This window comes from Sarcophilus harrisii, chromosome 2 (genome assembly GCF_902635505.1).
Source record: "Sarcophilus harrisii chromosome 2, mSarHar1.11, whole genome shotgun sequence".
Lineage (NCBI taxonomy): Eukaryota > Metazoa > Chordata > Mammalia > Dasyuromorphia > Dasyuridae > Sarcophilus > Sarcophilus harrisii.
In genome coordinates, this window is record NC_045427.1 from 310576511 (window position 1) to 310593396 (window position 16886).

General features: G+C 39.0%; 2 protein-coding genes across 2 annotated transcripts; both read left to right on the forward strand.

Annotated features, from left to right (window-relative positions):
• Nucleotides 1–1300: 1300 nt before the first annotated feature.
• Nucleotides 1301–4000, forward strand: LOC100921472 (disintegrin and metalloproteinase domain-containing protein 30-like). Its single transcript, XM_003756293.4, has one exon. It carries the CDS (start codon nucleotides 1501–1503, stop codon nucleotides 3697–3699), a length of 2199 nt encoding a protein of 732 aa, XP_003756341.1. The 5' UTR covers nucleotides 1301–1500; the 3' UTR covers nucleotides 3700–4000.
• A 4804-nt stretch (nucleotides 4001–8804) lies between these two features.
• LOC100921734 (disintegrin and metalloproteinase domain-containing protein 20) lies at nucleotides 8805–11663 on the forward strand. Its single transcript, XM_003756294.2, has one exon. The coding sequence runs from the start codon at nucleotides 8997–8999 to the stop codon at nucleotides 11133–11135; it is 2139 nt and encodes a 712-aa protein (XP_003756342.1). The 5' UTR covers nucleotides 8805–8996; the 3' UTR covers nucleotides 11136–11663.
• Nucleotides 11664–16886: the final 5223 nt, after the last annotated feature.

Here is a 16886-nt window from a genome sequence, read left to right on the forward strand (position 1 = left end):
AACCACAACAAGAAGCACAAGAGTTATTCCCTAAATGGTTATAGGATATGATGGGATATAAATGGTTAAAGGATATGAACAGACAGTTTTTGGTGAAGAAATTCAAAGCTATATACAGTCATATAAAAAAATTTAAGTTATTTTTTAGAGAAATATAAATTAAAATAACTTCGAGATATCAACACCTATCAGATTGGCTAAAATGATAGAAGAGAAAAAAGACAAGTGTTGGAGGGCATGCAGAAAAATTGGGACACTAATATAGTTCAGATGGAACAGTATCAATTGGAACTGATCCAACCATTTTGGAATCTAATCTGGAGTTATGTCCAGAGTTGTAAAACTGTATTCCCTTTGATCCAGCAATTGCACTATTAGGCCTGTTTCCAAAGGTGATCAGGAAAAAGGGAAAATAATCTATATGTTCTAAAATATTCATATCAGTTCTCTTTGTGGTAACAAAGAACAGTAAATTGAAGGAAAAGCCATCAATTGGGGAATGGTTAGACAAGTTGTATATATGATTGTCATGAAATACTACTTGGCTGTAAGAAATGCAAGCAGATTGACTTTTAGGGAAAAAACATGGAAAGACTTGCACAAAATAATGAAGAGTGAAATGAGAATTAAAGAACTGTTATATACAGTAACAGCACTATTATTTGAAGAATAACTGTGAATGACTAAGGTATTCTGAGTATTATAAATATTCAATATACAAAGTCAGTATGAAGATCCTATTCACTCCAGAGAAAGAAATAATCAATGGAAGTATGTACAATATAGTTTTACATATATTTATGCAAAACTATATATAAGTAGATACATACATACATATAGTTATATTACAGGTCTATCTATCCATCTATGTATATGTGGCTCAAATGATGGCTTTCTCTAGTGTCATGTGGATAGGGTAGTGCAGGGTGGGATGGGGTGAAGAGGGTTTAGAATTTAAAATGTAACAACAAAAAATATTTAATTAAAAAATAAAGAAAAATATGCTGTCCAAATGTGAACTCCCTTTCTCAAAACCTCAGATCTTTCGTCCGCAGAATGGGTATAATATCTTTAACACTTCTTGGGTTGAAATCTAGTGTACACATGGGAAGTATTCTCAGAAACACTGTCCCGAAGTGACCTTCTATAGTTATTATCACCAGAATCATCTAGTAACCCCTTTAGGTCACACACACACACACACACACACACACATTAAAAATGAAATCAGTGGGGCAAGGGAGGTTAGTGTTCTCTTTCTCCTCTTCTCGCGCTAGTAACAATCCCTTGACCAGTATAAAATAACTGCCTCCAGAGCACGGTTTTCACCGCGAGGCCAGGAGAGGTTTCAGCGGCTATCCGCTGAGCCTCCCAGGGCATCCACGGGATCAGGGCGGAGGGACCGGTCTAGATTTCTCAGGCTCAGCTCCTTCCCTGCGTCCTTCGCTTTCTTAGCCCGCTCTTTGACTGCTGCTCTGGGGAAGCCCCAGAGGCCCAGCCATGGGGATAGCTGTAACAGCGACTGCTCCTTTTCTGAGCGGCCCCCTCCTGGTCCTCGGGCTAGGTGCGTTCTTGGCCCCAGCCGGCTGCCGCGACATGTCCCTGTACCATCCCCCAGTGTCGGCTGAGTTAGTGATCCCCAAGAAAATAAGGCCTCCGATGTGGGACTCGAAGATGTTGGGGCAGATCTCTTACAGTTTGCACATCACAGGCAAGAAGCACATTGTGCACCTGCTACCCAAAAAAATGCTGCTACCTCGGCACCTCCCGGTGTTCACCTATGCAGCAGCCAAGGAGGCCCTGCATGAGGAGGATCCCTTCTTCCCGAAAGACTGCTATTACTATGGCTACATGGAAGGGATCTCCAAGTCCTTGGCTGCCCTCAGTACCTGCTTGGGTGGACTCTGGGGGATCCTCCAGGTAAACGAGAAATGTTATCAAATCCAACCGAATCCAGCCTCATCCACCTTTGAGCATCACCTCTATCCAATAGCAAACACAGGCGCTTCGAATCTGATCCGTGCATTAGCCAAAGAGCAGATAGATGAGGACTTCTTCCAGAAGCAGGAGGCCACATCTCCACCATGCACAGCCACTTTTGATGATGTCCATTTGTGCAGGCAGAAGGTGGAGATGGGAGTTGTGGTGGGCAAATTGGGGTATGGATCCCAGAATAGTAATGCAACTATGGCGCTACAGGACATGCTATTCACACTCAACCTGGTGGACACGCTTTTTATGCAGATCAAGGTGCATGCCTCTTTGTCCTCTCTGGAACTATGGACCAATCCTAGCCCTCTGAAAATCATCAAGAAGCTGCGAAGTGTTCTTCACAGTTCTGCGGAACCGCAAAGTAGGAGCCCCGCAGAACAGCAACTTTGCGATTTAGTTCATCTCTTCCAGCAGCATAGTTTCGACCTCATTTTTGGAATAGACGTCCGAACTGCAAAATGTAATCCTTATCCCAGTTTGGCTATTAAGGCTCACTTCGGAGCTCATCTTATCATTTTCTCTGTCCTTTTTTCCCGTGAAATAGGGCAAGACTTAGGAAAGCCCAGTGATGAGGGGAATTTGCAGGGTCAAAGGAAACCCAGCCTTGGGGACAGTAAGGCCAAAACCTCTGATTTCTTGAAAAGCAGCTGCCCCTTTGATGGTCATCTGACTTTACTGGGTAATGGGGGTAACTGTCTCAATGGTACCTCCCAGGAGAAGATGAAAAAGCAGAGATGTGGAAACAAAATCATTGAGGAAGGAGAGGAATGTGACTGTGGTTCTAAGACAGACTGTAGAAAAGATCCCTGTTGCCAGCAAGGGTGTACTCTTTCCAAAGGTGCCGAGTGTAGCACTGGACTTTGCTGTAAAGATTGTAAAATTCTCCCCACTGGAAGGGTCTGTCGAGTACAGAGCAATGAGTGTGACCTCCCGGAGTTCTGCAATGGGATGTCAGGGCTTTGCCCAGATGACATATACAAACAAGATGGTACACCTTGTAGTGGGAAAGGATACTGTTACAAGAAAAGGTGTGGAAGCCACCTTCAGCAGTGCCAGGCTCTCTTTGGACAACAAGCTGAGAATGCTCCCCACCAATGTTATAAAGAAGTGAATAGTCGAGGTGACCGGTTTGGTAACTGTGGATCTGGGGAAGTTTCTCTTTTCAAAGGCTGTAATACCCAGAATACATTATGTGGGAGACTTCAGTGTGCCAATATTGACATCATCCCTCAGGTACCTCATTATTACACCCTGATTCAGACTTACTTAAAGGAACCACTTGAAAAGGAAGGTGTTTTATGCTGGGGAACAGCTTTTAATCAGACTGCAAAGAAAGGTTTGATTGATCTTGGAGCTGTGGAAGATGGCAGCTCCTGTGGGGAAAACATGATGTGTGTTAACAAGACCTGCCTTAACATCTCCAGCATCCAACAGGAGTGTGTCCCAGAGCAGTGCAACTTTCAAGGCGTGTGCAACAACAGAGGGAATTGCCACTGTGATTTTGGATATGCCCCTCCTTTCTGTCAGAATTCTGGTTATGGAGGAAGCAGTGATAGTGGACCAACAGTAGATCTTGGGAGTGAGATGAACACAAGTTTCTTATCCTGGAGGACCTACTTAATTCGTGGTAGCATTTGTTCAAGCTTTGTAATGCTTAAATGGGCTGTGATAATGCTGTACAAAAAGAGAAAGTGGAAAAAAACTTAGGGATAAAATGATATAGGCAGTCAAAGCAGCCTAGTCCCAAGATCTCATGAAAGACCCAGTTCAATATATTAGAATGCTAGCTCCCCAAGTGAGACTTCAAGGTTAATCTACTGTCCCTTATGATTCTAGCAATAACTGCTTCATGAGGTGATGAAGATTTTGGCACTGGTGTCTTCATTGTTATGCTAGAGCACCTTGTTTCTCAAAGAGTTCAAGAATATTCAGCTATTTAACCCATTTTTTCCTTTTTTTTCCTGCTTTCTGCTTTAAAAATAAATGTTCTTTATATCTTGGAATCCAATGGAAATCATGTGTCTTTTTTTTTAAATTTGATATCTTTTGTTTTAATATTCACCTCCAGCTTTATTGTTCTCAACTCAACAATCTTCTGATATCACTATTCTGACCATACACATTTGTAACACCTGATCCAGGATACATTCCAAATCTCCAGTCAGGGTCTCCAGTTCTTGTTGATACAGGTTATGCATGAAATATGCAAAACGTATTTCCATATTAATCACGTTGTGAAAGAAAACAGATCTTCCCCTCAAATATGCTTTGATATCTATTCAGATTATATCAGACTCAGATTTAGTTCTTTATCTGGAGGTGTATAGAATTTTTCATAAGTCCTTTGTAATTGTCTTAGATCACTGTATTGAGAAAAGCTAAATCATTCACAATGGATCATTGTACTATTTTGTTATTTTATAGACAATGTTCTTCTGGTTCTGTTTACTTCAGTTTATATCAGTTTATATAACTTACAAAACCTTAGGTTTTATGACTCATGTCATCACAATCATATGCCATTTGTTCAGCCATTCCTCTTGGACATACACTCAGTTTCTAATTATTTGGCATCTGGACATGCTCAGTTTTGCTAGCTGGGTGCTTCTTGATTGTAAACTTAGTTTCTTTGTCTTCTGGAATATTATGTTACTTTGCTTCTGGAATATTACTTTTCAAGCTCTCCAATCTTTTAAAGTAGAAGCTAATAAACTTGTGCTATTCTGACTGTGGCTCCACAATATTTTAATTGTTTATTTTTGTCTGCTTGCAATATTTTCTCCTTGCCCTGGGAGTTCAGGAATTTGACTAATATTCCTAAGCATTTTCATTTGCAAATCTTTTTAGGAGGTTATGGTTAGATTTTTCAGTTCTACTTGACCCTCTGATCCTGGGATATCAGAGAAGTTTTTCTTGATAATTTCTTGAAAGATGATATTTACACTTTTTAAGTTCAATAATTCTTAAATTCTTAAGTTACATTTTCTGTATCAGTTGTTTTTCCAAGGAGATATTTCACATTTTCTTCTATTTTTCCATTGTTTTAATTTGTTTCTTGATGTCTCATGGAATCATGAGCTTCCATTTGCTTAATTCTTTTTTAAGTTCAGTGAATTTTGTATATCTTTCTCTCTCCCTTCCCTCCAATTTGACCAATTAAGCTTTTATTCTTCTGTTCAGTATATTTTTGTGCTTTTATCATTTGGCCTCTTTTGTTTTTTAGGTGTTATTCAATTTTTTGTGCCTGCTTTACTTTTGATTCTTTTTCATTTTTTTATCACTCTATTTTCTCAATTTTTCCTCTACTTATTTGATTTAAAATTCATTTTAAATAATTCTGGTCCTGGAATCAACTAAAATTTTTTCTTTGAGGCTTTGGATGTAGCATTTTTGACTTTGTTGTCTTCTGAGTTTGTTTTGATCTTTCCTACTTTAGTAACTTTATATGGTCAGGTTTTGTTTTTTTTTTTTTGGTGTTTGCTCATTTTCTATCCCGTTTCTTAACTTTTAACTTTGTGCTAAAGTTGGGCTCTCTTTGCAGATGTAAGGGGAACTGTATCAAGTTTTAGGATTTTTTGTGCTGCTATTTTCAGAACTACTGCTGGGATCTGTGAGTTTTCAGTTATTCCAAAGTGCATGAATGTCTGTTTTTGAAAATGAAGACATAACACAAATATCCTGCAGAGAAGCGTGATATCAAGCAGGACCCTACTCAAAAGTATATAAAGGAGTAGAATATGACCCTGGCATTTAAAGCTAGAGAAATGCTATAAAGTAATTTTCTAACAATTACAAGGAGTGACTCAAAAGGAAAAAAAACCAATTGATCTTCCACAAGGACTGCATGAATATGCAGAAAAATGAGGTTACAAAAATTAAAAGCTTTGAAGAATTAAAATAGTTTGAATAGAAAGTAGTAAAACTTGCCCAAATAATGAATTTCTTGAAAACTAGAACAAGCAGAATCAATTACTCCATGAAATAGCAAGAAATATTAGAGTATTAATATAAAAGAGATTGAAAATAGGAGAAAAATGTAAGATAATCTGTCTTTTAATAGGTCGAGGTGAAAATTGAAAAACTAAATTCCTTGCAAACTCTGATTAAAAACAATGGATACATATTTCAGAAAATCATAAATTAAAACTGCCTATATTGATTAGAACCACAGCACTATTTAAAGATATACCTATTTAAAGACCAAAAAATCCTATTGATCATTTCTTGAATAGAACCAGAAAAGGAAAAGTTCAAGGAATATCATAGCCAAAATCCTGATCTCCCTCATCAAAGAAAAATATTGTAAGCATTCTTTAAAAAAAGAAAAAAAAACCCAAACCAATTGTTTAGCTACCAAAAATTTACAATTAGGATCATGACTTTGCTGTAGTTGTTCAGCTGTTTCAGTAGTGTCCAACTCTTTATGATGCCATTTTCTTGGCAAAATGCTGGAGTGGTTTGCCATTTCTTTCTCCAGGTCATTTGATGGATGAGGAAACTGAGGCAAACAGAGCTAAATGCATCTTCAGAAGACTGAGAGAATTGGATAGGAAAAATAGGGGTCCTGAAGAGTGGTTCTATTCTGAGGGTCTGAAGAGGAGTAAGAAAGGGCAAAAGAAATACAGTAGGGAGGGTAGGAACAAGAAAGGATAGAATCTGCTATTTTCATAACTGGAATGTATAAGAAGAGGATATGAATATGGAGAAAGATATATGAAGGAATAGACATTAAATGATCCTTAGTGTTATCTGAACCAAAAGTAGATTGAAAAAGTACACACACTTGGTGTGGAAATACATCCAATTCAATGGGGAAATGAACAAAGATAAGGATAATATAATTAAGGATGCTACTAGGAAGGAAAAAGTCACAAATAAAACAAATTTATTAGTCTTTAAAGGGGGGTTATGAAGAGAAAAAATCTAGAATGTAAAGAAGTGTCTTAGATTGCCATATTGACTGGGAATATCTGAACAAACTGTGGATTATTAATACAATGGAGCAGTAATGCCCCATGAGGAATAATGAAAGAAATGATTTCCAAGAATCTCAGCTAGTATGAACTGAATAGAACTAGGACAAATTTCTTTTTTCAAGGATAGCAATATATATATATATATATATATATATTCATATATATATACATACATAAACCAACTTTGAAAGCCTCTGATCAATTTAAATAACCAACTGTATTTCCATAAGACCTATGATGAAGCATGTTACCTACCTCCTGACAGGTAACACACACATATATACATATGTGTGTGTATATATATATACATATACATATATATATATATATATATATATCAAAGCATATATAGTCTGGATATAGCCACTGTGTATTCATTTTGCTCAATTCTTTTTTGTTACAAGGGTTTATTATTTGTTAATGGAAAGAAATTAAACAATTGGAAATTAAATAATCTGATCATAAAAAATAAGTAGGTCAAAGAATAAATCACAGAAATAATTGATAATTTCATTTTTTTAATTTTTAAAAATTATTTTTAAAGCTTATTTTCAAAGTATATACATGGAAAATTTTCTACACTTAACCTTACAAAATCCTGTGTTCCAATTTTTCCCCTCCTTTCCACCTACCCTCTCCCCCAGTGGGCAAGTGATCCAATATATGTTAAACAAGTGCAATTCCTCTATCCATATTCCCACAAATAATGTGATAATTTAATTAAAGAAAATTACAACAGTGAGACAACTTACCAAAATTTATGGGATGCAACCAAAGCGATACTTAGGGGAAACGTTTATCTCTAATTGCTAACATCAATAAAATAAGGGAAAAAACAGATCAATGATTAGGGCTAAAAGCCACAAATTACAAATCCTCAATTTAACATCAAATTAGAAATCCTGAAAATCAAAGGAGTAATGCATAAAATTGAAAGTAAGAAACCTATTGTATTAATAAAACTAGAAGCTGTTTTTATGAAAAACTGATAAAATGGATAAATCATTGGTTAATTTGATTTTAAAAATTAAAGAAAACAAAATTACTAGCATATTATTTGTTACAAAGGGTTTTTAATTCATAAGAGGAAAGAAAGGTTTTAGCAAAATGATGCCAAATAAGAGTGCCATTAAAACATTTTAAAAAAGAAGACAAAATGGAACAAGTGGAAAAGAAAGGAAGTTCAGAAGGAAGTGCAGACAAGAGGATTGTGAAGATATGTAAAATTTATTATACACACATATTTAAAGACAATAGCTATAGATTAAATGTAGATTCATGGCTTCATATGGAATCCTTTATTTTGGTGTGTTTTGCCATGTGTATACTAATGATCTTTTTGGGTCTTAATATTCAGTAAAACATTAATAAGATTACACCACACCACCTCACTTATACCCTGTGTAAGGAATCCAAAGATTAACAAAAAGTAAAAGAAAGTTCCTGTCTTGAGAGATTTATAATTTCTTGGGGGATTATGCATCATATAAACAAGTATGACCTGATAAGATCCCTTCCTATGTGTCCTAACAGATTTCTCTTTTGGAAACTATTTTAAAAATAATTTTAAGACAAATTCTATATTGTGTGTCTGGAAAAAATAAAAGTTCCTTGTAACAACTATATATGGTCCAAGTAAAACAAACTCCCACATTGGTCATGTCTCCAAAATAGATGGCTCAAATCTGCACCAAGTCCATCTCCTCTCTGCCAAGAGATGGATGGGTGGTGTGCTCTGAAATTGTGGCCCCACATGGCTTTCTTCCCTATCCCCCCCCCCACCCCGTTCTGCCCCACCCCCCAGCCCCTCCTCGCGCCAGATCCAACTGTCCCTCCTTCCCAACTTCCTCCAGCCAGGCTTGCAGCCTGAGGTTCAAGAACCTCGAGCCAGGTGGAGCACGCGGGATCGAAGGGGGTGGATGACCCAGGTGAGGCGCCTCCGGGGACGGGGCGGACCGCAGCAGTGGGGACTTTTTTGTGTCTCACGCAGCTGACCTTCCCGGTGGCTCGGCTATCCCTTGGGGGCTCATGGGGCCCGCCAAGGCCGGGCCCATCTTGAGCTTCCCCTTCCTGGTGCTCGGGCTCGGGGCGCTCCTGGCCCACGTTGTTGGCTTCCAGCGCCGGCCTGGCTGGCGCTTCGCCTCCGCTGAGGTGGTGATTCCTTTGCAGCTGCGCAGCTCCGACCACAGGGAGAGCCCTGGACGTCTCTCCTACGCGCTGCACTTCGGGGGCAGGAGACATGTGGTCCACCTGCAGCTTAAGAAGCTTCTGCTGCCCAGGCACCTGCCAGTCTTCACTTATACTGACCAAGGGTCCGTCCAGATGGACCATTCTTTTGTCCCTAAAGACTGCTACTACCGAGGCTACGTGGAGGGGATCCTGGGCTCCCTGGCTGCTCTCAGCACTTGCCATGGGGGTCTCCAGGGGATGCTGCAGGTGAACTCTCTTTACTATGAAATCGATCCCCTGCCCACCTCTCGCATTTTTCAGCACCTGGTTTATCCAATGGAGAATAAAAATAGAGGTCCTGGCTGGAAGTGCGGCTTAACAGAAAATGAAATAGATCGTCTGGTCTTGGAGAAAAAGGGGCTGGGACAGTCAGTGCCTAGGGCAGGGCCCAAGGACAACTGGTGGCCTCAAACCCGCTTTGTGGAGTTGGTGGTGGTAGTGGATAATTTTTGGTATAAGTATGCTTGGGAAAATGAAACTGAGGTGATATTCCAAGTATTAGAAGTAGTCAATATAATAGATTCCTTGTATTATCCTATGCACGCCTACATAAGTTTGAGTGGAGTGGAGATCTGGACAAATAACAACCCAGTGGATTTTAGTAATGGCATAAAGGTAGCTTTGGATATATTTTCTCATTGGAAACAAGTAATTAATGAGCGTTTGCCACATGATGTTGCCCACCTATTTGTTCGCTATAACTTTGGTGGGGACAAGGGTTTAGCTTATGTTGGTACAATCTGCCACGATCTAAAGTCAGTTGGAATTGATGCATATGTCGAGGATAACTTGTTGGAATTCTCCATCACTGTTGCCCATGAACTGGGTCATAACCTTGGCATGGTTCATGACTATGACTTCTGCATCTGTGCACAAAAGCAATGCATCATGTACTCCAATTTCAGCTTAACGGATGTCTTTAGCAACTGTAGTTTTGCTAGTTATTTTGATCAGTTTAATGAACTGTTTGTGGAATGTTTAATAAATCCACCAGAGCCTCACAAGATTGCTGCTACGAAGCTATGTGGTAATAAGGTGGTCGAAGAGGGAGAAGAATGTGACTGTGGATCAGTAAAAGAATGTAGCAAGGATTCTTGTTGTAAACCGGGTTGTACCCTGAAGCCCCATGCTAACTGTGCTTCTGGACTGTGCTGTGTAAATTGTAAAATTGCACCAGCTGGAACCCTTTGCAGACCCCCTAGGACACCATGTGACCTTCCAGAGTACTGCAATGGAACTTCGGTACTGTGCCAGAAAGATTTTTACATGCAGGATGGAACTCCATGTACTAGAAATGCTGTGTGCTATCGAAGTATTTGCAGTGACAGAATTCAACAGTGCAAAGCTATCTTTGGTGAAACAGCCTATGATGCTCCCCTGATCTGCTACAAAGAAGCAAACATAATAAGTGATCAATTTGGGAACTGTTCTTTAGATGGTCATACATACAGGAAGTGTGACACAGCCCATGTTTTGTGTGGCAGACTGCAATGTATCAATGTCAGCCAGATTCCCCACTTAGAGGAGTTTGATACTATATTCCAAGTTTATGTGAATGGAGTTATGTGCGTTGGAATGGACTTTCACATGGGGAAGGAGGCTGGAAATGTAATTAATGGTGCAGTGTGTGGTCATGGAAAAATCTGCCTGAATAAGAAATGTGTTGATTATTCTGTACTGAATTATGACTGTGCAGCCAAGAAGTGCAGTTTTAATGGTATATGTAACAACAAGAAAAATTGTCACTGTCTAAATGGGTGGGATCCCCCATTCTGCCTTAAAAGAGGATTTGGTGGAAGTATTGATAGTGGGCCTCCTCCAAAATGGAAAGCAAATTACTTTTTCATTATTTGCTGTCTAGCTTCTCTCTCTTTGGGTTTTTATGGAACATTAATGGTGATTATCTTTTTAGCAAGAAAATCAGCATTGCTCATCTAGAAAGGAACAGCCTTTGTATAAATAAAGTCAGAAACCAATGGAAGGATCTATCCCTATCAGTAATATCCTCTAATAGAGAAAAATTCTCATTCAGAAAAAGGAAAAAAAAAATTCTGCTTCAATAATGTACATTTCAAACATATCAAATAAAGCTTCTGAAGGGAGTTTTGTCATGGAGTTGAACCAATCAGGATTGACCCCTCAAATATCTTTAGTTACTTTTGTGATGTAAGGGTCAGGCCAAAATTTTTGAATATTAGTAAGCCCTGGGTGACTCATCCTGGGAGCCCACTTCAAGGCACTCCTCCCTTCAAGGAGGGGAGATAAGTATTAGCTAGTATAGTCAGTTACCTCTAGATCAGAGCTTATAATTGCTTATTCTCCCTTCTCTAGTCAGGGTATGACCTTGGAAACAGCATCTCTTTATGGCCTTAGAACCACAGAGCATAACAGTGAAACAAAGGGAGCCCTAACATCTGCCTACCATAGGTAGGAGGACTCTTTAAAAAAATTATAGCTTTTTATTGACAAAACATATGCATGGGTATTTTTCAGCATTGACAATTGCAAAACCTTCTGTTCCAACTTTTCCCCTTCTTCTCCCCACCCTTTCCCCTAGATGGCAGGCAGTCTAATAGCATGTTAAATATGAAAAAGTATATGTTAAATACAAGATATGTATACATATTTAAACAATTATCTTGTTGCACATGAAAAATCAGATTTAGAAAGAATGTAAAAATAACCTGAGAAGGAAAATAAAAATTCAAGCAGACAATAACAGATAGAGTGGAAATGCTAATTTGTGGTCCACACTCATTTCCCATAGTTCTTTTGCTGGGTGTAGATGGCTCTCTTCATCACTGAACACTTGGAATTGGTTTGAATCATCTCATTGTTGTTGTGAGCCACGTCCATCAGATTTGATCATCATATAGTATTTTTGTTGAAGTATATAATGATGTGCTGTGTAAATTGTAAGACTGCAACAGCTGGAACCCTTTCTGCTCATTTCTGCTTAGCAGAAATGCTCATTTCTGCTCATTTCACTTAGCATCAGTTCATGTAAGTCTCTCCAAGCCTTTCTGAAATCAGAGTGGGGAGGACTCTTAACTGTTCCAAGGTTCAGAGTCTCTTCATCTACCCTCTCACCATACTTTCTACTCAGCACTACATAGGAGACATTTTGATGAATGGTATGTAAGCTCTGTTCCCTCTTCCTTACCTTCCTCTCTGCATTTGTGACTAACTGTAGACCTAGACGGAAGTGTTAAGATAAGGTAAGACATTCTCTGTGTTAGCCCAATTATTATTACCCCAACTATTCTTTACAGTTTGGGTGGGATAAAGAAGATATCCTAAAGAAGTCTAGAAATCACAACCTGGAAAGACCTCAGATATTTTCCTTCTGCTCTGAGTTGTACCTATTGGGGGGGGAGAAGAAGGGGAAAGGCCAGATGTACTATTGAACTTTATAGATTCTGAAGCGCACTCTCAGCAATTCAACCAGAAATGTCTGGGTTCTGTGGAAAGAGCACTGATTGTAGTCCAGATTCTGATACTTGGGTTTGAGTCTTCATTATATCTATAATTCTATTAAACCCCACTCTGTGTCTCAATTTCTTCTTACATAAAATAAGCAGACCATAGATTTGGAGCTAAAAGGGAGCTCAGAAGAATGTGAGAGTCTCATTTTAAAACTGAGAATACCAAGACATAGGGAGGTAAGTAGTTAAAGCAAGTCCTCCAAATTCCAGGCCCATCTTATCACATTGCCTCTCAGATTTGAAGAAATGATCTCCAAAATCCCTTCCAGCTCTAAATCCTGTTTGCATAACAATTTAAAGTAAATTCTTTAAGACAAGTTTTTATATATGGAGGGACAGCTTTTTTGTACATAAAGAGAGAAGACCTGAATTCAAATGCAGTCCCTGTAACTAGATGTCAGCTAGATGAGTCAGCCCTTCTGAGCCTTACTTTTCCCTTCATATGACAATAGTAAATTCATTTGCAGGGTTGTTGTGAGGCTCAAATGAGATGTCTTAAAATGCTTTGCAATAAATTAAAGGCTTTTGATCAAGAATGACATGGTCAGCTGATATAACAAAATCATCTTTTTGGTATTACACAGTGAAGGATGGACTAGACTGGAGAGGAATTAGGAGTCCAGGCTAGAGGTGATAAGAGATAATGTGGCAAAAGTGTAAATAGAGAGGAATACCGGTCAGCATTTTTTACAGTCATTTTTTCCATACAAATCATGTTGGGAGAGAAAAATCAGAACAAAAGAGAAAAAAAACAGAAGAAAAAATGGTGAAAATAGTATGCTTCAATCTGCATTCAGTCTCCATAGTAGTTTTTCTGGATGCATATAATATTTTCCATCCAAAGTTTATGGAATTGCTTTGGATCACTGAATTGTTGAGATGAACCAAGTTTACCCTAGATGATCATCACAAAATTTTATCGTTGCTGTTTACTGTATTTTCCTAGTTCTGCTTCATCAAACTTTTATTAAGCACTTAATATGAGCCAGGCACTATGCCAGGTTCTGGAGATACAAAACAAAGGAGGAAACAGTTGTTGCTCTTGAGGGGCTCAACAAGGGTAAGTCAACTTGCAAACAAATATCTATAAACAAGGATATAAACAGGACAAAGAGGAAATAATAGAAGGCACTAGAATTAAAAGAGTATGGGAGAAGTTTCCTATAGGAGACAGGATTTTAGTTGGAAATTGAAGGGAACCCAGGGAAAGAGATGAAGCTAGAAGGCAGAGAGGAGGAGGGGGAACATTCTTGGTAGGGGAATATGGCTAGTGTCAGGAGATGGAGTCTCTTGTGTGATGAATAGTAAGGAGGATGGTGTTACTGAATCAAAGAGTTTGTATTGGTATTTTGGTGGAAGGTATAAAAAGACTAGAAAGGGGAAGCTAGATTATGAAGGTTTTGTGTGCTAAAGGGGATTTTGTATTTGATCTTGGAGGTGATAAGGATCCACTGGAGTTCATTGAAGATGGCTGTGATATAGATCCACCATCTATATCACCAAAAATGTGGGGAAGGGACTGGAGTAGGAAGGGACTTGTGGCAGATAGACTAACTGATAGACTATTGCAATAGTCCAGGCATTAGGAGATTGTAAACCTGAAGGACTGGAAGGAGAGTGGTACCCTCTACAGTATTAGTAAAGTTTGGAAGGGATGGGGGGTTGGGGTAAAAGATCATGGGATCAGTTTTACACAGTGAGTTTAAGATGTCTATAGGAAATGTCTAATTGGCAGTTGGGGGGTCAGAAAATGGAGGCCAGAAAGATTAGGACTGAATAAGTTGATCTGAGAGTCTATGGTAGTTAAAAAGATTATCAAGTGAAATAGTATATAGAGAGATGAAATGGCCTGGTACAGACCTTTACATCCAGGTATAGTCTGGATGATTCAGTAGCAAAGGAGATGAAGAAGGAGTAGTCCAGGAGGTAGGTGCTGAATCAGGAGATAGTCTCAAGCAGAAGATGGCAATCGACAGCGTCCAAAACTGCAGGAAAGTCAAGAAAGAGAAGGATTGAAAGACTTTTTTGAAACTTTGGAAAGAGCAGTTTTGATTAAATGATGTTGTCAGAATTCAGACTGTACAGAGTTGAGCGAGAGAGGAAGTAGAGCTACCTTCTCAAGGAGTTTAACCCAAAAGACAGGAGAGATATAGGTGATAGCAGGTATAAAAGGAACAAGTGAGGGTTTTGGGGTTTTTTTGAGGATGATGGAGATACAGATGTTTGTGGGTAGTAGGGATCCAGTTAGTTGACTTTTTGTCTTTTATTCTTGAAGAGGACCAGTGAAGTCAGGAGGAGGATGACTTGAATTGCAAATGAATTGGATTTACATAAGGCAGAACTGTGCCATCATACATCTTAGTCTTTCCTCCAGAGTCATCAGGAGTCCAGTCACAAGACATAGGTCAAGATAATTGGCAATGGCCCCAGATGTGGTGGGAGATGTTGGCCTTTTTAAACCAGGATAAATCCCATGGTTTTATTTGTCTGAGGCTAGGCAAGAACTGATACATACTTTACAAAAGAAACAATATGACCCTCAGAGTTTCTGGCCTGAAGGGGAACAGTTGATAGGGGGAGAATGAAGATAAGTGCAAGAATGGGGATGATAGTGTTCAGTCTGTTGAGGACAGACATGGGATCAATGAGATTATGTTGGGGGTCACGGACCCAACTGCCACGTGGAACAGGCCTTATGTGACCAGCACTGCCTGTCCATTTGAATGGCGAAGATTGTGAGTAATGGGGGGTGAGAGCCAGGGTGGTGTGAGACCCTGCTTTATTACAAAGACTGCAAGTCCTTTTATCTCCTCGGTGCCTGCTTCTACCTCCTACATCATACATAAGCACATTCTAACCTATAGTAGATACATGATTCTCTACAGAAAACTACATGTAGATATGATGTGTGGATTCCTTTCCTAATAGGCATATTCAAGACACTCCCCTCCAAGGTCTGACACACCTCTCCTAGGAATTGCCACGTTGCTTCTTCAGGTGGGATCCCATCCTCCCAGCGCCATCTTGTTCACCCTTACAAGGTTACCCTCAGATTACCTGAGTCGTGCCCTGTGTGATGTCCAAGGCTGGTGGGGGGTTGGCAAGTCCTCTTACAAGATTACTTGTTCATGAAGAGGTATTGACCTTGGCAAGGAAAAATGAAATAGTGGTAGAAGGCTTCTGGGTGATGTGTAAGATATTGATTGTAGAAGAGGAAGCTTTTATTAAATGGACTTAATTTTTTTCAGTAAAATATCAAGCAAGGTTCTTAGCAGAAAGGGTAGGGGGTGGAGAATCATAGAAAGTTTGAGAAAGGATGAAAAGCTTTGAGAGAACTGCTGCAATGAGATAGTGAGATAAAGCAGTGACAGCCCATTTGAGCTTAATATGGACCATAAATCTGTAGGTGACTCAGTCGGGACATTTGCATAATTTTCTCCAGAAAGGTATCAGATGGTGGGGGTGATAGAAATTCACACTTAACCTAGTTAGGAAGATGGCACTCATGCATGGAGCTGTTAAGAAACAGCTGTTGATAGGTGTAGAGCACTTGTGTCAAAGTCAAATAGAAAAAGGGAACCATTGATCTGTACTTAAGGATCCTTGCAGGCCACATTTCGATTTAATTTAAAATATAGTATCAATTATGTCTTATTGTATTTTAATTGATTTTATTATATATTTCCCAATTAAACTTTTTAGTCTGGTTCATACTGTAGTGGAAAGGCGCTTACAGTCAAATGATGGAGACAACACATATAGGTTTCAGTTGCAAGGAAGACAGAAAGGCCTTGGGTATATGTAAGATATAGTGGGAAAACGTTAGTAATACACCATTTTAGTCTTATTAAATCATTTGGCCATAAAGGAATGGTAACTTATTCAGTTCCATTACGGTAGTTTAGGTCCAATGTTATAATCAAATGGGATACTCATAAGTCATATAGCAAAAGGAAGTTTTACTTAACTATAGCTTATATTCTTAATATGGACGCAACACAACTCCTTAATACAGAAACTGGCTTGATCAGCAGGGGAGAGGATGGCAACTGAGGGTTGTTGTTGGGGGGAAGAGGAGGATGAAGACATTGGAAGGTCTTATTATGCATTTACGTGAGGGGAACTACCTTAACATGGCTTGAAGTCACTAGGAAGCTGTATCAACAACTAGCCAGTTTAAGCTAAGCTCCCTACCAATCAAGAT